Source organism: Folsomia candida, unplaced genomic scaffold (assembly GCF_002217175.1).
Source record: "Folsomia candida strain VU population unplaced genomic scaffold, ASM221717v1 Fcan01_Sc011, whole genome shotgun sequence".
In the NCBI taxonomy this organism is placed as follows: Eukaryota; Metazoa; Arthropoda; class Collembola; order Entomobryomorpha; family Isotomidae; genus Folsomia; species Folsomia candida.
Genome location: NW_019091203.1, coordinates 1,274,912 through 1,298,141, shown reverse-complemented (window position 1 = coordinate 1,298,141; position 23,230 = coordinate 1,274,912). Strand labels below are relative to the sequence as shown.

Sequence of the window (23,230 nt, the reverse complement as noted above, 5' to 3'; positions counted from 1 at the left end):
TCTACTTGGATGTTATATATTTAATCCGTTTATGCACTGTGCAAACGATAATCTGCATTATCCTCGTAGTCTCATCTTGCCTCACAATGGCCATCATGAAAGAAGCTAACAATTTTTTTCAGAAAATTGTATTTTCTTATCTATTTATAAGTTTATATAATTTGTTATAGACATTGAGTAATATATGTATTATTTTTAGAGCATTTTTAATCGTAGGTTTATTAGCAAGTAAGTTGTTCTCGACGAAGATTTACAAAAAATCAAAGCTTACAAAATTTTTAATATTTTACAGTGAGCAAAAATAGCCGATTGATAAACTGCCACAACCCTCAGGTTAAAGGTCTTGTATGTATTTCCAGTATACGTTCTAAAAATTAAAATATCAATTTTAATATATACATACATACGTGACTTTGTAGTATTTGATGAGGTATACACATAAATGAGTAATTAATTTATCCTTAGAAGCTTTTTAACTTTAGTCTACGCAATTCACCCAATTTTAATTAAGCGGGAAAATTGAGACTCGTAGCTATTACGGAAAAGGGAAATAACTTGGATTGACACTTAATGATTATGTTAAACTAAATCTTCCCATCAAAACCAACGAGAAAATTGGGGAATTTTTCCGTATCGTGACCAACTGACAAGTTTCATGGGAAATTGATCTATTTCCAAAATTAGATTAAAACCCATCTTGTTAATTGCCACTAAAATTGTCTTACCTGCAAAAGCATTGAACTGCCTTTCACGCATAATTTTCGCCAGCTCTTCCAGAGTCGCGGATGGCCCTTTCTTGCCCACCCACTCCTCCAACAACTCGTAAAAATATTCGTAAGGGGTGTAACTTCCCGACTGGAATAGGTCTCCTAATTGAACCCTCCTACCCCCACTAACTTCGAGACAGTCGGCAATTTCTGATCTTCGTCGTGTAAGATAGCTGTCGCTCGCTAGGTGGGACGCTAAATTGGAAATAGTTCCTGGATTCATTTCGCCCCCAAAGTGTGGTGTTAAGGTGGTAGTAGCTGGATGTAGATTGATATTTTTGTGTAGTTCCTTCTCTGTTTATATACGCACGATTTTACCTGACAAGCCGCAAGGACAGATTGGCCTCATCAATCTTATCTCACCGTGAGTAAATAAATGCCGAGCTTGTTGAAGTGTTGCTGGGCGTTAATGCATTGCATTGCTAGTCAATACATTATTATGACGAAGAGGTGACTTACAAACGACTGGCGTGGACTATTTGATCATTCCATCTGGCCTTCCACTTGGCATTCCATATCTTATCCTATACTATCTACTACTATCTATACTATCTTATAGCTAACAGTCTAGGCCCCGTGTGTGACCGACACAAGCACCTCGTATGCAATGATTACGTATGGGGGATCTGCGTGTATGGACTGAGCACCACGGGTGCTCGCAGAGACAACCAAAAATGATGATGATGATTATGGCACGAATCTTTTGAATCTACTCCGGCACGTGTAAACAACTTGTCAATAAGACTTATATTTTCGAGAGATATCTTACAACATTAGAAACAAAAACTGGTTAACTTTCATTACGTCATAAATTACTGTCCATTTGTAAAGATAAATTTAAAATTTAACACTTATTTTCACACTACAATCCTGAACGGCTGAATACAGAAAATCCACCTCCAACTTCATAAAAGTTATTCATTCAAAATTAAACTATATTTGGTGATAAGACTAAAATTAAAGGAATTAGTTTGTGTTTGTGTTTTTGTTGGAAATTTGATTGCTGGACAAATTAAATAAAGTAAGTACATACATACATATCTTTATATTAAAGCGTATGCATTCTGAAAAAATATGTACTATAAAAATTTGATGATGACATGTAAAAAAAATTGAAATTCTTAAAATCGAAACGAGTCACGTCGATTTTTCTAAAAAAGGGCCATTCAGTAAGTACGTCGACAAATTGAATATTGAGGGAATTAAGATTTTTGGTGAATTTTATAATTGCATTATGTCGTAAATTATTAATATGCAATTTTAATGACCATATTTATAAAAAATTGAAATTCTTAAAATCAAAACGGGTCACGCCAATTTTTCTAAAAAAATGGTCATTCATTATGTACCTCGACAAATTGAATATTGAGGGAATGTAGGTTTTTGGTGAATTTTCTAATTGCATTATGTCGTAAATCATTAATATGCAATTTTAATGACCATATTTATAAAAAATTGACATTCTTAAAATCAAAACGGGTCACGCCAATTTTTCTAAAAAAATGGTCATTCATTATGTACGTCGACAAATTGAATATTGAGGGAATGTAGGTTTTTGGTGAATTTTTTAATTGAATTATGTCGAAAATTATTAATATGCAATTTTAATGATTATATTTATAAAAAATTGAAATTCTTAAAACCGAAACGAGTCACGTCAATTTTTCTAAAATATATGGCCATTCATTACTTACGTAAAAACAATTAATATTGGGGAAATTGAGATTTTATGGTAATTGAATAGTTGTTAATAAAATAATCAAGTGCCGTAAATTATTAAACCAATTTAGATATAGACATGTAAACAAATATTGGAATTCTTTAAATCGAAACGTTTTACGTGAATTTTTTTAACCAAGGGATCATTCTTTAGTTATGTACGACAAATTGAATATTCGGGAAATTAAGATTTTGGCGAATTAAACTTAAATGATTTACAAAATATTTAATAGATATTAGAGAAATTGCGATTTTTTGCGAAGTAAATTGGCGAATTAAACTTAAATGATTTATACAATATTTAATAGATGGTTCAGCAATCCCGAGGAGGTTGTTTAGTGCCGGGCTGCACCAAAGAAATGAGAAGCAAGGAACCTTTGCTCTCATATCACAGGTTACATAACAAATAAATTCAACAAATGCATTTACGGCTACTATATCATAGTTTTTTAACAGATTTCCGCAAAAGAAAATTCACACAAATGTTTGTAAACGGTGGATTGAGGTTCTTCATCCAATTCTTCCTCCCGATTTTATGTAATCCGATCTCGAAAAGCATACAATATGTTCCCGACACTTCAAGTCGACGGATTTTCTTATGGGGGAGATGAGAAGATCACAGCTCTTACCAACAGCAATCCCTACCGAACATCTTGACGCCACTTCACCTGTGAAGGACCCGCCAATTGATGTACGAATAGCTTGCAACATGTCACTTCAGGGAAGCCTAAAAGGTAATATCAAATTTATGGTTCAAGGCGGCAGAGATATAATTGTTTGATTTTGTAGATACCCGAATAGCTGAAAGTGGGGCACGGTTGGAAATCACGTGTCGGCTTTTGATAGAGGGCGGCCACAGAGAAATCCTTTGTGGTTCTTCTACTTGTGTCGTTACTCAAGGTATTTCATTTCTAAAAACTTTGGGGATCATCTATTTATGTTCTTCATATTTTCCAGACGGAAAGTTTCAAAGTGACTGTGATCTCCTTCCCTGCCCGCTACCCGTCGCTTCGAATGCTACCAGTTTCAAAGCCCTAACTCCTTTCTCTATCAATCGAGCACGTGAGGAGCATAATTACTCAAAACGTCCAACTGAATCTATTAAAGTCGTTCAGGCGCGTCAACAATTACTTGCAAAGCGTCTACGGAATGCCAAACTGTCTCTCCTTCGCCGGCGGAGATCAGTGAAGAAATTGAAAGTAAACCTAGCAACAAAATTGAGTGAGTGCAAGAAGCTTAGTGCCAATCAGTTTCAAATTCGTATGTACTTATTTCCTTGTCTAGGATCCCATAATTTGTTTTACGACATGAAGGAAAAGGAATTTCACGGCACCCTAATAATTAAGAAAATCGTTAAGACGTATATTAGGACCAGATTGTATCATGCTGGCAAAGATTACCGAATTTCTCTTGGGATATCTAGCCGGCATGGGTTAAGCAAATTCTTTTTAACGGAGATTGATTTTGATGTATTTAGAGGGTAGATTATACATATGTAAATATTTTTGAGCTAAGCGTGTAACTAAAAATTCACTAATTATTTAAAGACTGTTAACAACATTTTGTCAATAAAATAAAATTGTTTGGTTAATATGTTTACTTAGCTTGTGAGCCTGGTGCTGGGAGCATTATTGTTTTATGTAGTCCGGGGCTCATAAGAATAATTTAAGATTTAAGAATTTATTTATTTAGTGAAGAACCTAATATTAATTACTTACTATCTTTACGGTCATGTTGAAATTTGATTGTCTCGTACACTTGTTGGTAATAAATATCAAATGTTTCCTTCACATCTGAGTGCTGACTGTGTATTGGTAATAAATATCAAACGTTTCTTTTAAATCTGAGTGCTGACTGTGTATTGTTAATAAATATCAAATGTTTCCTTCACATCTGAGTGCTGACTGTGTATTTCTAGTTGCATATCGATTTAATTGTGCATAAGAGTATTATAATTGTTTGTAGCATGCCTATTCCCAACTGGAAAATGGAGATTATTGAGGAGATATTCGGCCTGTTTGACCCCTGCCTTATAGACTCAATTGTAAACAAAATTTTAATTTTAATTCAAAGTTGAAATTTATATGTAAACATTTTTAACATAATTTTCTTTTTATATTTCAGATTCTATCACATCGTCAAGAACAAATTTGGTTGAGCTTTCTGCCTATCGATGCCCGCTTCGGGTTGAGGGGCAGCTTCGGTCGCCGAGGCATGGCCCAGAGGCAGCTTTACCTCCGGGTCGGAAAGTTAAAAAAATTTTTGCTGTCCTATGGTATCACAGGAAAATTTTTTGAATAAAGTTTGACGAAAAATCAGTCCAAGATATAAATTTCAAAAATTTTGGTACATCAAATTCATCCATCAAATACTACTAATAACTCATGTAAAAAAAAGTGTCCGCAGTCTCACTTCACCCCAACCATGTCTACGGCAACCCAGGAACGCATAATTTAACTGCATTTCATGTATAGTCCTATTTTAGCAAAAATCTCACTTTGCCCCAGACCACACCCCCAGTGCGGATGGGGTGTGACCCAACGCGAGAACACATAAGTTCACCACATTTCATCTATAGATTCAATTTTAGCAAAAATCTCACTTTGCCCCAGACCACACCCATCCTGCACACACGGACAAACAGACAGACAAAGGGTTCCCATAAAGTAGCTGGAGTACTTAATATATAATTTAGCGCAACTAAATCTCACTGCAATGCAAAAGGTATATGTTCAAATTGTATACGTTTTCTTTGCACAGCCCCCATGTTTCTCATATCTGTCTCATCTCTCATTTCTTTCACCTCATTACTTCACCACATCCATCCACCCACATATCTGCCATCTCGCACCAGCAAGTGCGTTATTAGTGTGGTTCTCTCCGTCGCAAGATATCGTGGTGTCCAGCTCAATGACTAAACCAGCCCATTTCGTGCCAATATAATCTAATCGATGTGATGCAGTCAATTCGTAACTTTTGCTATATGTCTCACTATGATCAAAGTCGTGCCATGCAAATTATGTACACATGTACCTGAGCCAGAAATCAAGCAATGCCCATTCATATTTAAGGTAAGATAGATACATATCCATACAATGAGTTTTTTTCCTCGATCTAACGATTTTAATGTATCATGGTCTAAAATTTCGGTGTTTTTACATGAAGAACCGGTAATAAGTAATATTGGGGTGGCCCGCCTACATTTTTCGAAATCTGAGCCAAAATGTGCAAATTTTTGGCAAATTTTGAGTTTTTTTCTCATAATCGTTTAAATTTATGCCACATTTAGCTGACATTATATATGTCACAATATTTGTAGTAATTTGTAGTAAAGTATTATACGCTATGCCACATTCATTTTTACAAGACCAATGCAAACAATTTTCTGTTTTTCTTTAGACGAGAAAAAGTCCAGAATGCTTCGTTGTTTGGAAACAGAAAGACGCAGGACTTGTGCATGCAAGTGCATGTTACATATGTACATAGTGATGATTGCTAGAGAAATTTGAGACTTTTAAGATGGAGAGGAAAATGAGACTCGCAGTCGCAATTAAGTGATGCTGTCATTGCTTCGTTTCTGCTATCTGTTTCACGACAGTGGTTGGAAATGATAATGCCCGTTTTATCTTATCAGTACTGATAAGGCTTGCCCACCTAGGTTGCTTCAGCCTACCTTGTTGTGCGAAGACCGTAGGAGTCACATGACACGTATCTTTCCTTTGAATGGCCGCCTTGAAGAAAATTATATTTGAAAATTATATTGAAGTTCACATGTCAGCCTTGGTTATCGCCCGTGGACAAAAAGCGAGGGAAAATTTACTAAGAAATTGAACATGAGCAGCAATATTTTTCTTCAAAATGACCATTCAAAAGGAAGATAAGTGTCAGAAGTAGCGTAGGTATTGCCAAATATCACCAAATTTTTTAGTGTAGTACGCAATTCTTAAATATTTTCATATTCTTAAAGGAAAGCTTGTAATACATATACGAAACGCCATTATTATTCCCATGTAAAATCGATGGTAAATTATAAGTCTGGAACCTTCATCACTTATTCATTAGTATTTATGTGCATGTCCATTAATTAAATTCCTCTAATTACAGGAAAAGGTTATAGATCGATGGATAAATGAATGTATCTTACCAACCCATTATTTTTAATTATCTATGAATTTCGATCCCAATTGCTACGCAAATATTTTCCGTGCAACATTAAGGTTGAACCGTTAATGAAATACAAATGTACATATACATATAACACTAATTCAAAATTGTCAAAATTGTTCAACAAAAATACGATCAAAAAACGTGGAAAGACCAAAAATATTTTTGAGTTATCAAAAATACTAAACAACAAAAAATTGAGCTTATACAGTAGCGACAAATTTTCATATCTGGAAAGGCCATATTCAGAGTGTTACCAAAACTTGTGCAGATTTGCAAAATATTGCAAAGCTTCGTTTCCATAAAACGATAGAATTTGTGTTCCTATTCACATACAAAAGGCGTTAGGTGATGGTTTTGACGAATTCGCGGGTGAATATCTCTGGCAGGGAGTAGAATTTTGAAGTGATTTTTGGTAGACTGCAAGATAATACTCTCAAAAAGGTATTTCCAAAATTTTAAGGTGATAGCTTCAAAAATGACACCTCCAGTGTCCTCAGAGTTGGAGGGTGCCGTAAAAACACTTTCCAAACTTAAGTACTCGTATAGCATAATAACCTAAGAGGTCAGAGGTGAATTATTCTTAATATTATAACCCTAGATAATCATTGCATGTCATAATAAAAGAATCCACAATAAATTACATAACGTTGGCCTTCCATTGTCAATGAAATTTTTCCATGAAAAGTGATAAATCGGACCGTGCACGGGAAAATTGACCTGCTGACCTTGAATGCAGACCCACTGGGTCAAATGAAGATTGAGGGTAAAGCTGGAAGTGTCCTGAGTAATATTAAACAAAATAGTTAAGATTTTGAGTAAACAGTCTTGGAGAAGGACCCAAGCTAATCAGCTGACGGGGAATCATAAAAAACTCGTAAACTAATTTGGAAAATTAATGGTCAAATTTTGTTGAAAATAAATTTTAATAACGTTTTTGTGTCCCCTGCTACAGAACTATTTTGCCTACAAGGTACAAGTGACAAAATAATAAAATTACCAAGTTTTGGTTAGTTAAATTATTTTTGAAGTTCAACCTTGATGACGACGGAAACTTTTCCAAAAATTTTATTGGGTTTGATGAAAACTCATTTCGTGGGGTGTAACCACTTATCAAAATTTAATCAAAAATATTTACAGTGCAATATACTATATGTACCTTGGATAAAAACAACGTTAGGGATTTTTAGAATCAAAGTCCTAAAATGTGGGGGCCTTAAAAGTCGAGGAGTTGCGTTAACGAGAGCATTCCATTAGAACAAGTATGAAGCTAGACTACAAAAGTGACTTAAAAGATAAGCAAGAGACAAAAATGGTTTTATATAGTGAAAAGTATGCTAAGTCTCTTGATAATACTCGCAAAGACGATTTTTGCATCAGGACCTAAGAAAAAAATCTTTTGTTCAACGCCATTTTATAAGAACACTGGTTTGGAAAACTAAAAAAGGACACCTCTCTATATTTGACCTTCCCTCATTTCGCAGAGTACACAAAACCGGAAGCCAGACATGTTTACCTATAGTTTGAGACACGGGCTTTCACATAAAAAATGTTAGAAATCTCTACAACTAAAAACCATCCCGCAATTAAAATATGAATTCGTCAAAACCATGTCCTAACGCCTTTTGTATGTAAATGATTTACGTTCTTATATACTTCACAAGGGTAGCTCGGAACAACAAGCTGAATGAATTGTGTCACAAAGTAAGACAGCCAATCTAAGAATTTAATTGCATTCCGAGAGTAATTAACATTATGTAGAGTAATCGATTAATCCCGGAATTTCCTTAATTATTATGTTTTCCTCGGCACAACATTTTCCACCCAGTTGCGACTCATTCCTTCCCATTGAGAGAAGAGTGTCACCCAATTCAGGCAACAAATATTTAATAAGCACGACGGATCTTGCATAAAGAGTGCGAACTGTTTAGAATAAATTAAGTATTCAAGAATTGATAAGTCATAAATAATCTTCATTCTTTTGCGTGTATAATTAATTATTTATTATTTATGTAATTATTTATTTAATTATTTATTTAATTGAAAATTTCCTACATGAGCAGTACAATTTTAAATTGATCACATTTTATTCTGCATGGTCCTTCAACAAACGGGTCCCGCAATAAAAATACCCCTTCGTATTTTTAATGTTTTTTCAATCATCCAAATTTGGTAACTGTAACCTCGTCGTCATGGATGTCGAACTCACACCACTGGAACGACTTGGAGTTAAAAGAACGTGGGAAATTGCAAGGAAAAACTTGACAGAGACTGGAATCAAAGTCATGCTGGCGTGAGTTGAGCAAATTTTGTAAATCTTAAATTTGAAGGAAAATTTTTTAACGCAGTATTTTAACAATTGCGAAAGTTCGAGTTGGAAACCGAAAATTGAAATCTATCCGAATCGAATTCGAATACTTGAGTTAAAAATCTTCATGCGAACCGAATCCGAATTTTTCTTGTAGAAATATATCCACCCGAACCGAAGACGTATTTTGTGGTTAAAAAATATCTATCCGAACCGGAGCCAATTTTTTAACCGAAAAATTATCACATACACACCACCCGAATTTTTCATTTAATAGGAAATATACAGCCGAACTGAATCCAAACTTTTCCGTTAAAAAACATTCGAACCTAATAATTAGGTTTCGGTTCGGATGGAGACTTTATCTGAATTTCGAACAACCGATTTAACTCTGGTTTGAGTATTTGTAAATATTACAATAAAATTGGCAAATTTAACAGATTTAATTCTAATTTGCACAGATTTTTTAAGCATGATCCCCAAAAGCTCACCATTTTCAAACGGTTCAACTCCTGTCCTTTGGATAAGCTCAAGTCAAACAAGGCCTTCCTGGCGCAGGCTGTTCTTGTCATGTCCGCCTTTGACGATATCATTTCCTCCATCGATAACCCGGCCAAAATGCAGCACAAGATGGTTCAGCTCGGCAGGTATCACAGGGTTATCAAAGTTCCGGCCAAGCTGCAGGATTTTCTGGTAAGCTTTTAAGGTTGAATAACTCCGTTGTACATTTTAAATCTCACTACCCCTAAAATAGAAACATCTAAAATATCACACATTTCATGAATTTTCTGATGCAAATTAATTATTGACAAACCCAAACAGCAAAATAAAACTATATGCAGATTTAGAGAAAATTGTTACCAAAAGTATTTTCCATTTATGAAAATAAATTTCCTCAAAATGAATTCGCTATTTTTCAAAAATAAGTTTACCTTAAAATTATTGCATTCATCGCAAACCTCATGAAATTGATTAAATCCTGGATAGTCTGGGATTCGGAATATGTTCGAAAACTCGTTTAAAAACATGTCCAGGAAATTGATTGTCATCAGAAATTATGAATTTTTTACTTCGCATATGCAAAAATATTTCACGAAACAACACTTCGATGCTCATAAATTAAGAATTACATACCTAAAGAGGTAGCAGAAACCTTTTTAAGTATTAAAAAAATATATTTCATTTGGTTAACTATTCAGAAAGTTGATACATGTTTTTCATAATTTCAGGACTTCAACCAAGTCTTGATGACCTTATTTCCCAAGATGATGTTGGCCGAATGGAATTCTGATGCTGAGCTGGGTTGGAACAAGGTCCTGGCCATGCTCCAAATGAACGTATCGCTTGGACTGGGTAATTGTTGAAGAAAGCGTGGTCACATGAGAGGAGGAATTCTTATCAGATTTACCACACACATATATAATTATAAAATAAATATGATAATATAATAATTATGTACATATTTGTAAACTGACACATTTTTGTCTCGTCTAAATAAACACTCTTAAAAAATTGTTACTCATATGTCAAAACCGTTCAAACAAATAAACATGGGTAAGAATATTTATATTTCATTGCATAAACTTCCAGTCTAAAATATTAAAAGGATACAGGGTGATTAACCTCTCTGTCCACATAACCCCAAAGTAATGACATATGTGATGACCTGCCCTGGCAAGCACTAACTAACTAATGTTGAGCCACACGCATTTCACTGGAAAACTGAGAAATGCACACACCAGTGAATCCACAGTTCAACACATTTCTCTGAACAACCCGTCATAAGTTTGCTACCATGTTGAGATGTACATATATAAGTAGGCACAAAAAGGTTAAAATCTCAAACTGGATAAACTACCTGCTTTGCCAACCACGAATATTTAACCGTTCTCACTTCACAGAAAAACTGAGGAACCTTTAGCTAAATATTTAACTTCAGAAAACTTTAACCTTTTCCATGCTATCAGCTACGTACATAATCCTTTTCAGACCCTTTTTTAATACGCATGTACGTATCTTAAGAAAAATGCAGGTTTGCCAGCACTTTTAAAACTCCGTTTAAAAATATTTTTAAAAATCCGGTTCAGTGTAATGTTGAAGTCAGTTCGCCAAAACTGTTGACCAGAACAAGTCGTACAATTTTAATTGCAAAATTTTTAGTATTTACGTATTTAAACTACACAAATCATGTGCCGCCGAACTAACCGGAAGCGACAGGTTAGTATAAAAATTGTAAATTACTAAAATCATTATTTCCCACCTTAACAATAAATACCTTCGTTTCTTAAACAATTAATTTCGTTTCGACCTCTTCGAGCGTATGGTCACCGATTTTGAGCAAATTAATATCAATCAATTACAAACTTAATTAATATAAAATGTGTAATCGAGTCGCCATCTCGCAATTCTTAAATTTGTCAGGGATATTTGCATACAAGGAGGAAGAAATTGGCCATAAAGTTGATGAAGTTTACACTTTCTGATAGGTTTCGGAAGCAAATATTTTTGCGAAACGTGCCCCTTGGGAGATCGTGTCTTTTGCAAATTTTATGCTAATTAAAATTGTGATCGATTGACAGCACATAATATTATCCAAAGCGGAGAGCATGCGCTGGGCAAGCTCCATTATTAGTTTAGTACTTTGTTAGACATTTTCTAATTTAATTTGCAATTATAATTCCAATTCAACAGATTGCCGCCAGAAAAGCATCCCTAATCAGAGCCGAGATGGAGGAAGAAATGGATCAGATTGATCTGCTCTTTTTGCAGAATCTTTTGCAAGAATTGCTAGCTCTGCAAATGGGTAAGTCAAATCGTTTTATATTTCAATTTTTCTGATAACCGTCCTTGGAAGGAAGTCATTTTTATTTGCAACCTCGTAGTCGTGGACACTGGGTTTTGTGCCTTTTGGGGTTTTTGTGGGTTTTTTTTTGGGATATTTGTAGGATCCGTGACCAGATTAAAACAAAAATCTTTTAAAAACTATCATCTATACTGTTAGAAATCTCGTATAGTCACGTATGTAGGTATTGATTTGTTGGTATAAAAGTTGCTACCGCACGGTATTAAAATTATTTTTACCAGTCCCCAAAAATTTTCTAACGACACCCGTTTTCTATTAAGAAATTTATAAAATTCAGAAATCTTCGCAATCACACCCTCCATTCACGGTATTTAAGTAATTTCAAATTTTTACAGACTATCAAGTGCGGTTATTAACCACTGCGAAGCGAGCGCAAGAGTGGTACAATAATTTGCTGACTACTACAACTGATCCCGGCGAAAGGACCATCGCAGAACGCGGAGGAGAAGAAACTCGTGTCATGATCCTGGATTTATTGCATGAATCCCATGTGGCTCAAAATTTTGAACAGGTAGGAATATTTATTTACATATTATGAATTTCGGTATTTTGCACGTGCAAGGAAACCATTGTACCAGTAAAAGTTCAGATAAATAGTTTCTCCTAATATTTCTCCAGTTTATACAAATATATTTTAGTGTTTCTGCTGTTAAAAAAAACTGCACGAAATTAGTGTACAAATATATTTTTTAACAACCCACCAAAATCTGGAATATGTCATGAAAATTCATGAAAATCGTTTACGTGTAACTAATAGGGATTCCCAACTTTGTAAAAAAATCTCGCTCTTTTCTCAATCTCGCATGCGATTTCGTTCTTTCTCACTCTTTTGGTCCAAAAATAAAATTATCTTAACCTTCATTTTGTTTTTATGCAAAAATATTGGAAAAAATTTCGAAATCCCACGCGGAATTGAGAAAAAAGCGTTTTGTGAAAGAGTGAAAAAAGCGAGAGTGAAAAAAAGAGATTTTTTACAAAGTTGGAATTCCTTAATATTGAAATTTTTCAAATTATTTGAGCGACTAACAACCCGTACATATCGTTACATTATGCTTTTTTTCTCATGAATTTTCACCCTGATGAATGTTTAGATTAGTGAATTTTGAAATGTTAAATTTTTTCAAAATATAAAATTCCCTACATGATGTGCATTTCCTGAATTTGTATCCATCTTCGTGCATTTTATGCAGTTTTATGCAGTATGCACACAAAAATAATGCGTATGTACACTTACATATTCACAAAAGTTAACACAGATTTGTTTATTATTGTAAAATTTGGTTGATTTCTCACTCTTAAAATTTTTGAAGTACATTTGTTTCAATAATGATTTTATTTATTTTAATTTCAGAAACTTGACGATTTGCTTTCCACCCGAAATGTCCCAGAGGTTGTGGAGTTATCAAAATGGGAGTGGTTTGAAACTTTGGTGAAAATTTACAAAATTTCGGCCAGATTTCATACCTTGGTTATCCACATTTACGACAAAGATGTAAGTAAAATTTGCATATTTAGAATGAAATAACGAAATCATCGCACCCCTGTAATTTATATGTATGCATGTGTGATAGCTTACAAATTTAGTAATTTGCTAATATTACCCAAAATGTGCAATTGTTTGAAAAATCTTGCGAAATTTTCTTTTTAACCAAAAGTTTTCCAAATTTGGCCAAATATTATTGGAAACAATTCCTAACATAATCTGAGATTACCACAATCCAACATATTTCTAAATATATTTAGTTTCATGAGTCTTAAGCTAAATAAATTTTTGCCTAAAGGAATTTTTTTGTAGTACAAAACTACTATATCAAAAAATTAGCGAGTCCATTTTAGAATGAATTTTCTATGAATAATCAGCGAATGAATTATCATTTTTCTTCAAATCGACAGCTTTCGTATTTATGTAGTACCCAAAAATTAACTTCACATTAAAGCATCAAAAATAGAATTTCCTTTAAAACCAATGAAATTAATGCCATTTTAGAAACTTTATTTTAAATTCTTTCAATTGAAATAAGATTAAAAATCCATGCTTCAACAAATCATTTTCCAATTTTACCTGAAGGCAAACTTTAATCTTTTAATTTTGTAAATCCAAATTTCTGTTTATTTACATAAAATTTTCCTAATTTGCATAAAATGTTTATTTTTGTCCTTCACAGGACGACCAGTGTTCCCAACTAGCCAACCAATTATCCACTCTCGCTGCTCGTGACGACAATAATAGAGTCCAATTTCTGAAAATACGATCCCGCCCTGATAACACTGCCACCGCCACGCCACGTGCCCCAGGCGTCATGGCGTTCAGTTTTGGAAACTGTTTCGCCACTTTGAGCAAACCTTATGCCGAAATTCACCAGTTTTTTGACAAAATTGGGGTTCATCACGAATAACTACATACATACATATTTACATATTTCAGTTTAATTTACATATTTTGCTATCGATAACCTTGGAGTAGCTAAATTGCATTAAAGAATGAAAATTCAGAACTCGCCATTTTAGTTTTTAGACAAATGACACTCAATTTTAAACTTCGTAAAATTTTCGATGTGAAACAAATTAGCGAGAATATTTTTTTAGAATTTTATTACAAAAAAGAATAATAATTTTTTTTTAGTTTGAATCAAGCGTAGGTATATAGAACCAAAAACTAAGTTTACATTAACAAACCAAAAACAAAATTTATCACGATTTGTATAGCATTTTAGAAAGTTACTTCTAAAGAACTTAAGGGATTAATCTTTAAGATCAATGACTACGTACTAAGTCTCTCACCTAAAATAATTAACTCGAATATGATTATTTATAAACCATGTACATAATTTACATTGAAATAAAAACAAAATTTGAACAAAAATGGTTTAATTTTTTAAGCTGCCAGTAGTAACATTTAAAGTTTGCTAACCGGTATGCATAAGATGTAGAAAAATTGGTTTAAAATCACAAAACTGAAAAACTACCTGCTTTGCATTCTAAATAATTTGGTGATCTATAAATACTCTGGGACAGCATAGACCTACCCGACCAATACTGTACATACATAAGCCTGGCTCGAATATTGGTGGTTGGCAAACTCTAAATAATTTGGAGACAACTCGAAGAGGTACTGGATATATGTATGTAGTTCCTCATTTTTTGGATAATGATTAAACAGAAGTTTCGTCACAAACGGGAAATATGGATGAATCTGAATTCTTAAGTACTAAGATTATTGGTTCAATATGGTTCTGGTATTCCAGTAACTAAACAAAATTCCAGATATTGAAATTGTACCATCAGTTAGCACAGCATACTGTGCAAGGTTACGAGCAGGATTTTTTCGCCAACAATAAAATGAAAATTATATTAAACTTAAATTAATATCCTCAAGTTTTTGTCGAATTCTTTGTTTGCCCCCTCCATTTAAATATTTGTAAATGGAATAAGTTTACCTGAAATACATAATTAGATGAAAAAGGCTGGACCTCGATTGTAAACCTGCTTCTCAGAAAGTGAGGTAGAGGTACCTTTAACTACTTAATTTAGGAAAATGTTGACCTTTTGTATGCTTCAACTTACACCTTTTGGACCTTTTTTTCTATTATTATTCTCGCCAACCTCAGAGTGTGAAGTTAGCTTACATTTTTTGTGAGGCTCACACCCTTTAAAATATTTATAGTTCATTCACTCGCTGATGTCATTTCAGTTCATCGAACGACTTGACCAGAACAAGACGTATGCATTTAGATTAAATTTTACAATAAATTCCACAATCATGTGCCACAACAACAGGCCGAGAAAGGTTAGAAGTTTTCTAAATTAACTAAATTATCCTCTTCCACTCTAACAAAAAAAACAGCTATTTACATATTTAAGGACTAGATTTATTTATCTAATAAATAGTTTCTTAATATTATTTAATTTTCAATTCTGATTCTACATACAGCGCATCATCAAAAAACTATCTGTCGGCACGGTGCAAACACAGCTGGATGGAGTTGAGCTGCTCTATTTGCGGAGGCATGCACAGGAATTGCTTGTTCTTCACATGAGTAAGTATTTTTTTCAATGGATTTTAATCTGTTTTATCGTTAAGTTATTAGGGTAACGTGGGTTCTTAACAAATTAAATCAATTACATGAAAAATGTATGCACCTTAATTTTAGTGATGTTGAGTATGGGAACGTTCATGTATTACGTCCTAAAAAACCCTTATTTTCTGACAATTCCCTCCCTATCCTAATCATGTTAGGCTTTACGCAAGAAAGATAGGCTACCCAATCCCATCCATCCACTTTTTTACAACGTAATATACGGGCGATCCCTACATACGCGCACATTAACAACGAACATCACTAAAAGTCTGGTACTTTAGAGTCACACATGCATAAATATATTTACACTGATTTGGTAATACATAGATAACTTTTGCTAAACAGCATAAAAATCCTTTGACTTGCCACCTTTTTAATGTCGTACTACATGGACGCCCCTAAATCTTATAAAGTCATGTACAAGATAAGAACTGTCACTACCGAGGTTGAATCGGTAAAACGTGAACGTTTTTGACCTTAAATTACTGGTTGAACGGCTTGGAGTGGAGGTCCCGAACCTTTTTATGTGAAAGCCCTTTTCTCGAGCTACAAGTCGGTATCGGCGATTTCAACTTTCGTACACTGATTTGACCATGGCGAGGTCAAGTTTAGACCACTCGTCTCTCAAAACTTTCCAAACTCCGTCAAAAGTTTTTGGGTGGCGGAGAAAAGATTTTATTTCAGATATCCAAAGCCGAAAAAATTCTTGGGACTTACATAGAGTGACTTAATAGGTATTGCACTATTTTGGATGATTGTTATCCCGAGTGTAGTGTTTAAGTCCTTAGCGTAATCCTGGGTCAAAAGGGCGGTGTGCGATGACGCTGCGTCGTGATGAACTATCACTTTTTTTGTGTCCTAGCCATATAGTTTTCGAAGATGAATCTCCAAAAGCGGTTTTAAAACAAAGTCAATGAAGTACTTCACAGTTACCTTCACTTTTTTTGGAACTTTGATAAGTGGGAGGAGACCACGACCATATAATGCACCTACCACCATGAACTTGTTGCAAAACTTTTCCGTGTGCGGGATGGCCAATCTTCTGGAATTATTTTCTTCTTTGGTTGTATAGTAAATTTTTCTCTGACCGTTGGTATCTTTAAAGAAAATAACTCTTCATCCAACAACACTAAAAAGTCACTTTTATCTTTTGTTAGGTAATTAATATAAAATTTTTTGCAGGTCAAACGACGATGTTTTTATGCTTCTCGAGTCAGCTGATGGACTCGGATTTTTCTTCGTTTTTGCCTCCACAAAATATTAATTGCCCGTCGCAAACTAGTCTCTGACACTTTAGTTAGACGTGCCACTGCTCTCTGGGGTGGTGGATTGTCCTTAGAGGTCAATAGGTCAATTTTCTTAAGCACGAGCCGAATTAGCATTTTTCGGACTCGTGTTTGAGGCATGATGGTTGTCCTTTGGTACGAGCTTGTCGTTATTGACCTTCATTTTTAAGTCCCTTATGTATCTGGCCTTTCGAAACTCGTTGTCCTTGAGTTTTGAAGTGGTTAATTATGTATGTGTACGAAGAATTAAGTTTGGAAAGTGTTTTTATGGTACCCTCTTACTCTAAGGTCAATGGTCGGGTCATTTTTGAATCTAGAGAGCTAATTTTTTGCTCAGCCCTTGTCAACAATCACATGCCGTTATGCTCAAAATTTGAAACCGAAACTCCGACCCGTTTCGGAGCAATTCAAGATTGACCGCGTTCACGTGTTACCGACTCATCCTGTATTTTTGTAGAGGATCTACTGCAGCGATTAACGGAATCAACCAAAGAACAAGAACGCTACTATAATTTGTTTAAGACTACGACGGATTCCAGCGAAAGGATCGCAGCAGATGACAAATATAAGAAAACTGTTCGTATAATCCACGACTTGTTTGGTGCTTCGCAACTGACCGAAAATTATCACAAAGTATGTACTATATGTATTTAGGAATATTATGCAAATAAGAGTTTATATACATGATCTCTTAAGAATTACGCTTAAGAATTACCTTTTTGAATGGTAAATGCACTTTTAAGTAATTCTATATGAAGTAAGCTCAGCTAAATGCTGCGTAAACTTTGCATTATCAAGTTAACGTTATACTCCAGATTTTGTATAGTTTAATTACATGAGACTGCAGAATACTTATTGTTAATACGGAATTGCATTTACATATTCACTTTTCAGAAGGGTGACACTACACTCACAGAAAAAACGACACCGAATTGACACCATGCCGGTGTCTATATATGACTCTACCGGTTTGGTGTCAAATCGACATAACGTGGTGTCAATTATGTTGCACACCGTCGCGGTGTCGACCCAACATACCGTTGTAACAATGCCAACACCGCGAACGGATTAGAGGTTGTGCTCAGTTATGTTGCTTTGAGACTACTAGGTAACGATATATGTGCATTTTAATATATGTATGTCACCAGCCGGTGGCAAATCGTCCCCGGATTGTGACAACTGAAATATGACTTTTAGCAACAAATATTTTATTTTACATTTAAAAATATTAAGCACTTAAAAAATTAAACAAGTATTTCAAACATATTCACAAGTAACAAGTTATTGTACTCGCACAAATTAAATAATATTTTTTTTCTTCATACCGTATGTACTTTTATAGATAAAAGATTACATTTATCTAACACGGTGATCTAAAATATGCGTAAATCTTAAAATTCAATGAGCTTGGCAACAAGAGATTTAATCATAATTAAATAGGCTGTCGGGTGGACAAATCCTTACTCGTCGGTTCCCTCGTTGGGTTCAGCGTTGAGTTTTAGCTTGCTGGAAACAATAAGTTTTCAAAATAAAAATACACACAGTAAAATAATGTTAATTAAATGAGGGAAAATTAATATATGTTACAGATTTTAACTCACCTAAAGTCAAGAAAGTGGTAGTAGTTCTTAAACGTTTTAAAAAAACAATTTTTTCGAAATTAATTGAACACACCAATTAATTTATCCACTTTGTTGATGTTTTTGTGGAGAAGAAGGACAATGGCCGCCAAGCAGAACCGAGCACACAAGGAAAAGACTGACACAATTTTGTGTTAAGCCCAAGTCTTGCTTACTGCGGTAACATCGCATCGTGTCAATTCGATACCATTGCCGGAATATCGCTGAAACCGGTACCGTGTCAACGCGTTTTTTTCGCTCGGTGTCACTTTTACACAACGGTTTGACACTATTTAGTGGAGTTGAGGTTGACACCGAGGGTTGGTGTCAACAAAATTCTTGGTTTTGTTACCAAGTTGCTAAGAGTGTATTTTCCAGTGTGTAGTTTCTTACAATTTTGCAAGTATTGTTTTAAAATTGGGTTTACATGTTTCATTTTCTGAAGATTTTTGGCGCACTTAATATTTTAAATTTCAGAAACTTTTTGATCTGGTTACGAACAAAAATATTCCGGAGGTCGTAGAAGTACCAAAATGGGAATTGTTTACCAATCTGGCAAAAATATGCAAAATTTCGGCCCGATTTCGACCCTTAATTATCCACATTTACGAGAAAGATGTAAGTGAAATTTTTGCTTAAATGGTTAAACCACGTTTCCAAGAAATTATGAGGTTGGAAACTTTGAAATTTTAATTTTTTGTACTGCACGTATATAAATTGGAATCCTTGTCATAATTTTTATCTCACTTTACCCCTATTCAATATCTTTAATTACTAATTCCAAAAGTAGCATCAAGTTCATTGATTTTCAGATAAATATGCCATTTGTTATAATTTAATATAAAATTAATTTTTGGAAATAGAAAAAGATTATTAAATCATCTGGCATGGCGAATGTATGTCCTTAAGATTTTTCTAATCATACGGACATTGTCCTTAGGACAATCCTAGATTATTAATTTGTTTAGAAAATTTACTGTCAAAATTTACTGTCAAACCATTTAACATTTTTTTTCAAATCTATAATTTTGTAGCCCAAGACATTAACTTCATATTAAAAAATGCAAAGTTTCATTTATCTGAAAATTATGCAAGATTAGAAATTTATATCTAAAGCCAGATTGAGATAAAAAATACCTAATATTTATCATATCCAACTTTTAAAAAACCTTTGATGGTTATTTCCTTAATTTTCATAGGACGACACGTGTTCTCAACTTTCGAACCAATTGTCCACTCTCGCCGCACGTGAAGACAATAATGGCGTTCAATTTCTGAAAATCCTGTCGACCGGTGGGAACACTACGGACGCTACGGATGTCCCTGCCCTCATGGCGTTCAAGGATGGCATGTGCTTCGCCACTTTGCTCAAACCTTATTCTGCCATTCAACAGTTTTTCGACAGAATCGGGGTTCATCACGAATAAGGTTTAATTCGGAAATTCTTACGTTTAGATAAATTCGATCAAATTTTTCACGTTTTTACCTTGCTCGATTTAAATTATTTTAATTAGGGTGCACACAATAATTAAATAATCCCTTCTATATGTATGTGTACCTGTACAAAAAACATTGCCTCCTTCAAAATTCGTTCGTTTTAAAAATTGTATAAAATTATTCACTCATTATTCACTAATGCATAATTTTAAAAAATTATATTTTTGGTCATTATTTATTTTCTATTCACTTCTCAATCTCAAGTTCGCTTAATTGTATCAATTTTTAAATTTAGTCCATACGGCAGTTTTAAAACTTTTTACGGGATTGGTTGACTCTGTGATTTCTATGCTCGTTATATCTAACAATGAAACCTTTCTACAACAATAACCTCAGAGGTAAATTAGAAAGCGGAGACGTGAACCCTGATTAGTTTCGAATGGTGCAAATACGCGTTTAAAATCATTGCCATTTCTTGATTTCTGCAGAATTGCGAAAGTGCCAAACTAACAGTTATTATCGTTAAGTTACTTGATTTTTTAGCGATCATTTTAAGATGACCATGAGAAATGTGCATTCTCAGTATGCTAACGAGAAAATATTGACAAATTAATAGCAAGACAAGACTGTACTCGTTACGTTTAACTGAAATTATTTGATTATTATTGTATATTTATGGGGTGCTTAAGAAGTATCCGGAATTTGTAAATTCGCGCTCATAAAATAAAGTAACGAACTTATTGAAACGAAATTTTTATGGGAAATAGACAAGGGCCGAAACTAATTATTTTTGGCTTTCAATGGTTCCTACACCTCCTTCCGTCCAATCTGGAGGAGCGTTTGTCAGACGCTCCAAAATGTGCTTCGACACTGTTTTGATCTACCTTTTTTGCGATTCTTAACCACATTTGGCTAAATAAGTCCAAATTTTTGGCTGAAGTTTATCGAGTACAATATTTTTTCCGGGATAGAGACCAAACTTATTCAATAAGCCTTCTCTGGGTCAAATTTGGGAACGTTTCTTACTCATCCCATGTTAATTGCATTTGATCCGTTTACAGGCGAAGCGGGATATTTTGGCTTAGATTTGTTTTCCAGTTTTGCATAAACGGTTTTCTGGAAGGTAGGAGAGTTGTACTACGTGCAAATAAAATCATTTTAATAACCTGGGCAGTAAATCGTGTTGTACGAGACGACCAATTTTGATTACTTCAGGTCAAGTCTGTTTTCTGTCATCGTGCTTGCTCCATTAATTTTACCTTCCACTGTATATTTAAGCTTATAAAACCTTATAAGATTTGATGTACAACTTCTAAGCTTTAAAATAATGTATTATTCTAGGCAATAACTTCAAGTGCTTAATCGAATCTCGTTCCGACAGTGCAGATTTCTATTTGCACTAATCTTATCAGTTTGGGCGCTGCCACCCAAATGGTCCGACCAGATATTTTTTTGTGATTAGCAGTTTTTTGTAGCTCATATGTCAGTAGTGTATAACAAATTTTTGATTTTTGAATTAGTTGATTTTTAGAGTGGCTAGAGCTCAATTTCTTGGAGCGCTCAACCACTTTTTCGTGGTAGTGGCGGACAGCTTTTGCGAATTGCTCCATAGTTTTTGACCTCATTTGGGAACGGTAAGAGATATCGACTTCTGGTTTTCGAATTTTAGTAGAAGGATGCTTGTGCTACAGGTCCTCGGTCATTTCGAATGTGGGGCAAAATGATATCCCATAGATATATGCGCATGAAAAAATTCCGGATACTTCTTAAGCACCCCATATATTACAAAATTATATTTACATGTGTTATTGCGAATGTTTAGGGGTTACAAATTCTTAATTATGGGTTATACACATATTTGCAGGATAAATAGGACAAAATCCTTATCTTGTCTCAGTGGCGAAAGTCCATTATTTGGGGTCCTGAGGCAAATGCTAACAAATTTGTTTAAGAATATTTATTCCAGGTTAATGCGTTATGGTTGCATTTTTGCAACCATTTTTGATAAACTTTTTTAAGTTTCCAAATTCAACGAAATAGATTTTTTACAGAAGCAAATAATAAACTTTTAAAAATAATTGCTAAAAACAGGTTTTTTGCACCAAACGAGTTAAATAGATATATATGTGCAATTTTATAACTTTATTTTTATCAATTGACAAAAATTTGCCTTTGTATTAATTTTAAAAAAATACAAGAAAACTTGCAATGAGAATGTTTAAAACCAGTTAAATTCGTTGATCGGAAATTGATTTTGCTAATAAACTAACTACTTAAAAATTTGACATTAAATTAGCTACGTTGGGGGCCCATGATGTCGAGGTGTCCGTATTTAGTTGTTGCCCACCTTGTGCTATTGTCTTCTCCATTCTAAGAGGGAGTTGTGTAGTTATAACTACACAACTTAAGTATACTTAAGTAACAGGCCCGTAACCTATTTGCATTAATACTTTATATTAATACTCTATATTAATGCATTATGCTTTGGCATAATTACGATTATTACATTTCTTATATTTATGTACATACGAATGCCAAGTAATGTTCTAATTTTATTACTAGTTATGTTACCGTCAATCGTAACAAGATTTTCTGTTTTAAATCAAGCTTGATGTAAATAAATAAATACATAAAATTAATAAGTATTTATAACTGAATGATGGGTGGGATTTCCTACCTTGACGGATCCATATCTGGACCAGAGATCCATCTTACAATATTAGTGGATTATAATATTGTAAGATGGACGCAAGATTAATATTATTCTTCAGTGTTGGGATAACTATTTACATAATTAATTAACATATCTTTATATCAGGTTCCCCATACCATTCTCAATCTTACCCGGGAAAGGACCGGCCTTGGCGCCTGTTGTGTTTCAAACAGTGCTTAAAGCATGATAAGTTACATTTTTTCCCTAACGAAATAAGTTTCAATATTAATTGTTTTACACGATACAAAACAACCTGTATCATATCCCAGATATAA

The 23,230-nt window shown here is 34.0% G+C and overlaps 2 protein-coding genes and 2 long non-coding RNA genes across 4 annotated transcripts; 3 read left to right on the top strand and 1 right to left on the bottom strand.

Annotated features, from left to right (window-relative positions):
- Positions 1 to 198: 198 nt before the first annotated feature.
- Positions 199 to 1,045, bottom strand: LOC110855092. The gene is made up of 2 exons (XR_004835801.1): positions 726 to 1,045; positions 199 to 367 (listed from the first exon to the last, which is right to left on the bottom strand). It is a non-coding gene; the product is annotated as an uncharacterized LOC110855092 (long non-coding RNA).
- Positions 1,046 to 1,687: 642 nt separating this feature from the next.
- Positions 1,688 to 4,767, top strand: LOC118436947. Its single transcript, XR_004835802.1, has 3 exons — positions 1,688 to 1,788; positions 4,452 to 4,530; positions 4,611 to 4,767. It is a non-coding gene; the product is annotated as an uncharacterized LOC118436947 (long non-coding RNA).
- Positions 4,768 to 10,904: 6,137 nt separating this feature from the next.
- On the top strand, positions 10,905 to 14,260 carry LOC118436955. Its single transcript, XM_035855673.1, has 5 exons — positions 10,905 to 11,175; positions 11,650 to 11,761; positions 12,157 to 12,332; positions 13,173 to 13,313; positions 13,987 to 14,260. Exons 1-5 carry the CDS (start codon positions 11,146 to 11,148, stop codon positions 14,215 to 14,217), a joined length of 690 nt encoding a protein of 229 aa, XP_035711566.1. The 5' UTR covers positions 10,905 to 11,145; the 3' UTR covers positions 14,218 to 14,260.
- Positions 14,261 to 15,530: 1,270 nt separating this feature from the next.
- LOC118437049 lies at positions 15,531 to 17,894 on the top strand. The gene is made up of 4 exons (XM_035855820.1): positions 15,531 to 15,608; positions 15,753 to 15,858; positions 17,644 to 17,819; positions 17,883 to 17,894. Exons 1-4 carry the CDS (start codon positions 15,582 to 15,584, stop codon positions 17,892 to 17,894), a joined length of 321 nt encoding a protein of 106 aa, XP_035711713.1. The 5' UTR covers positions 15,531 to 15,581.
- The last annotated feature ends 5,336 nt before the right edge of the window (positions 17,895 to 23,230 follow it).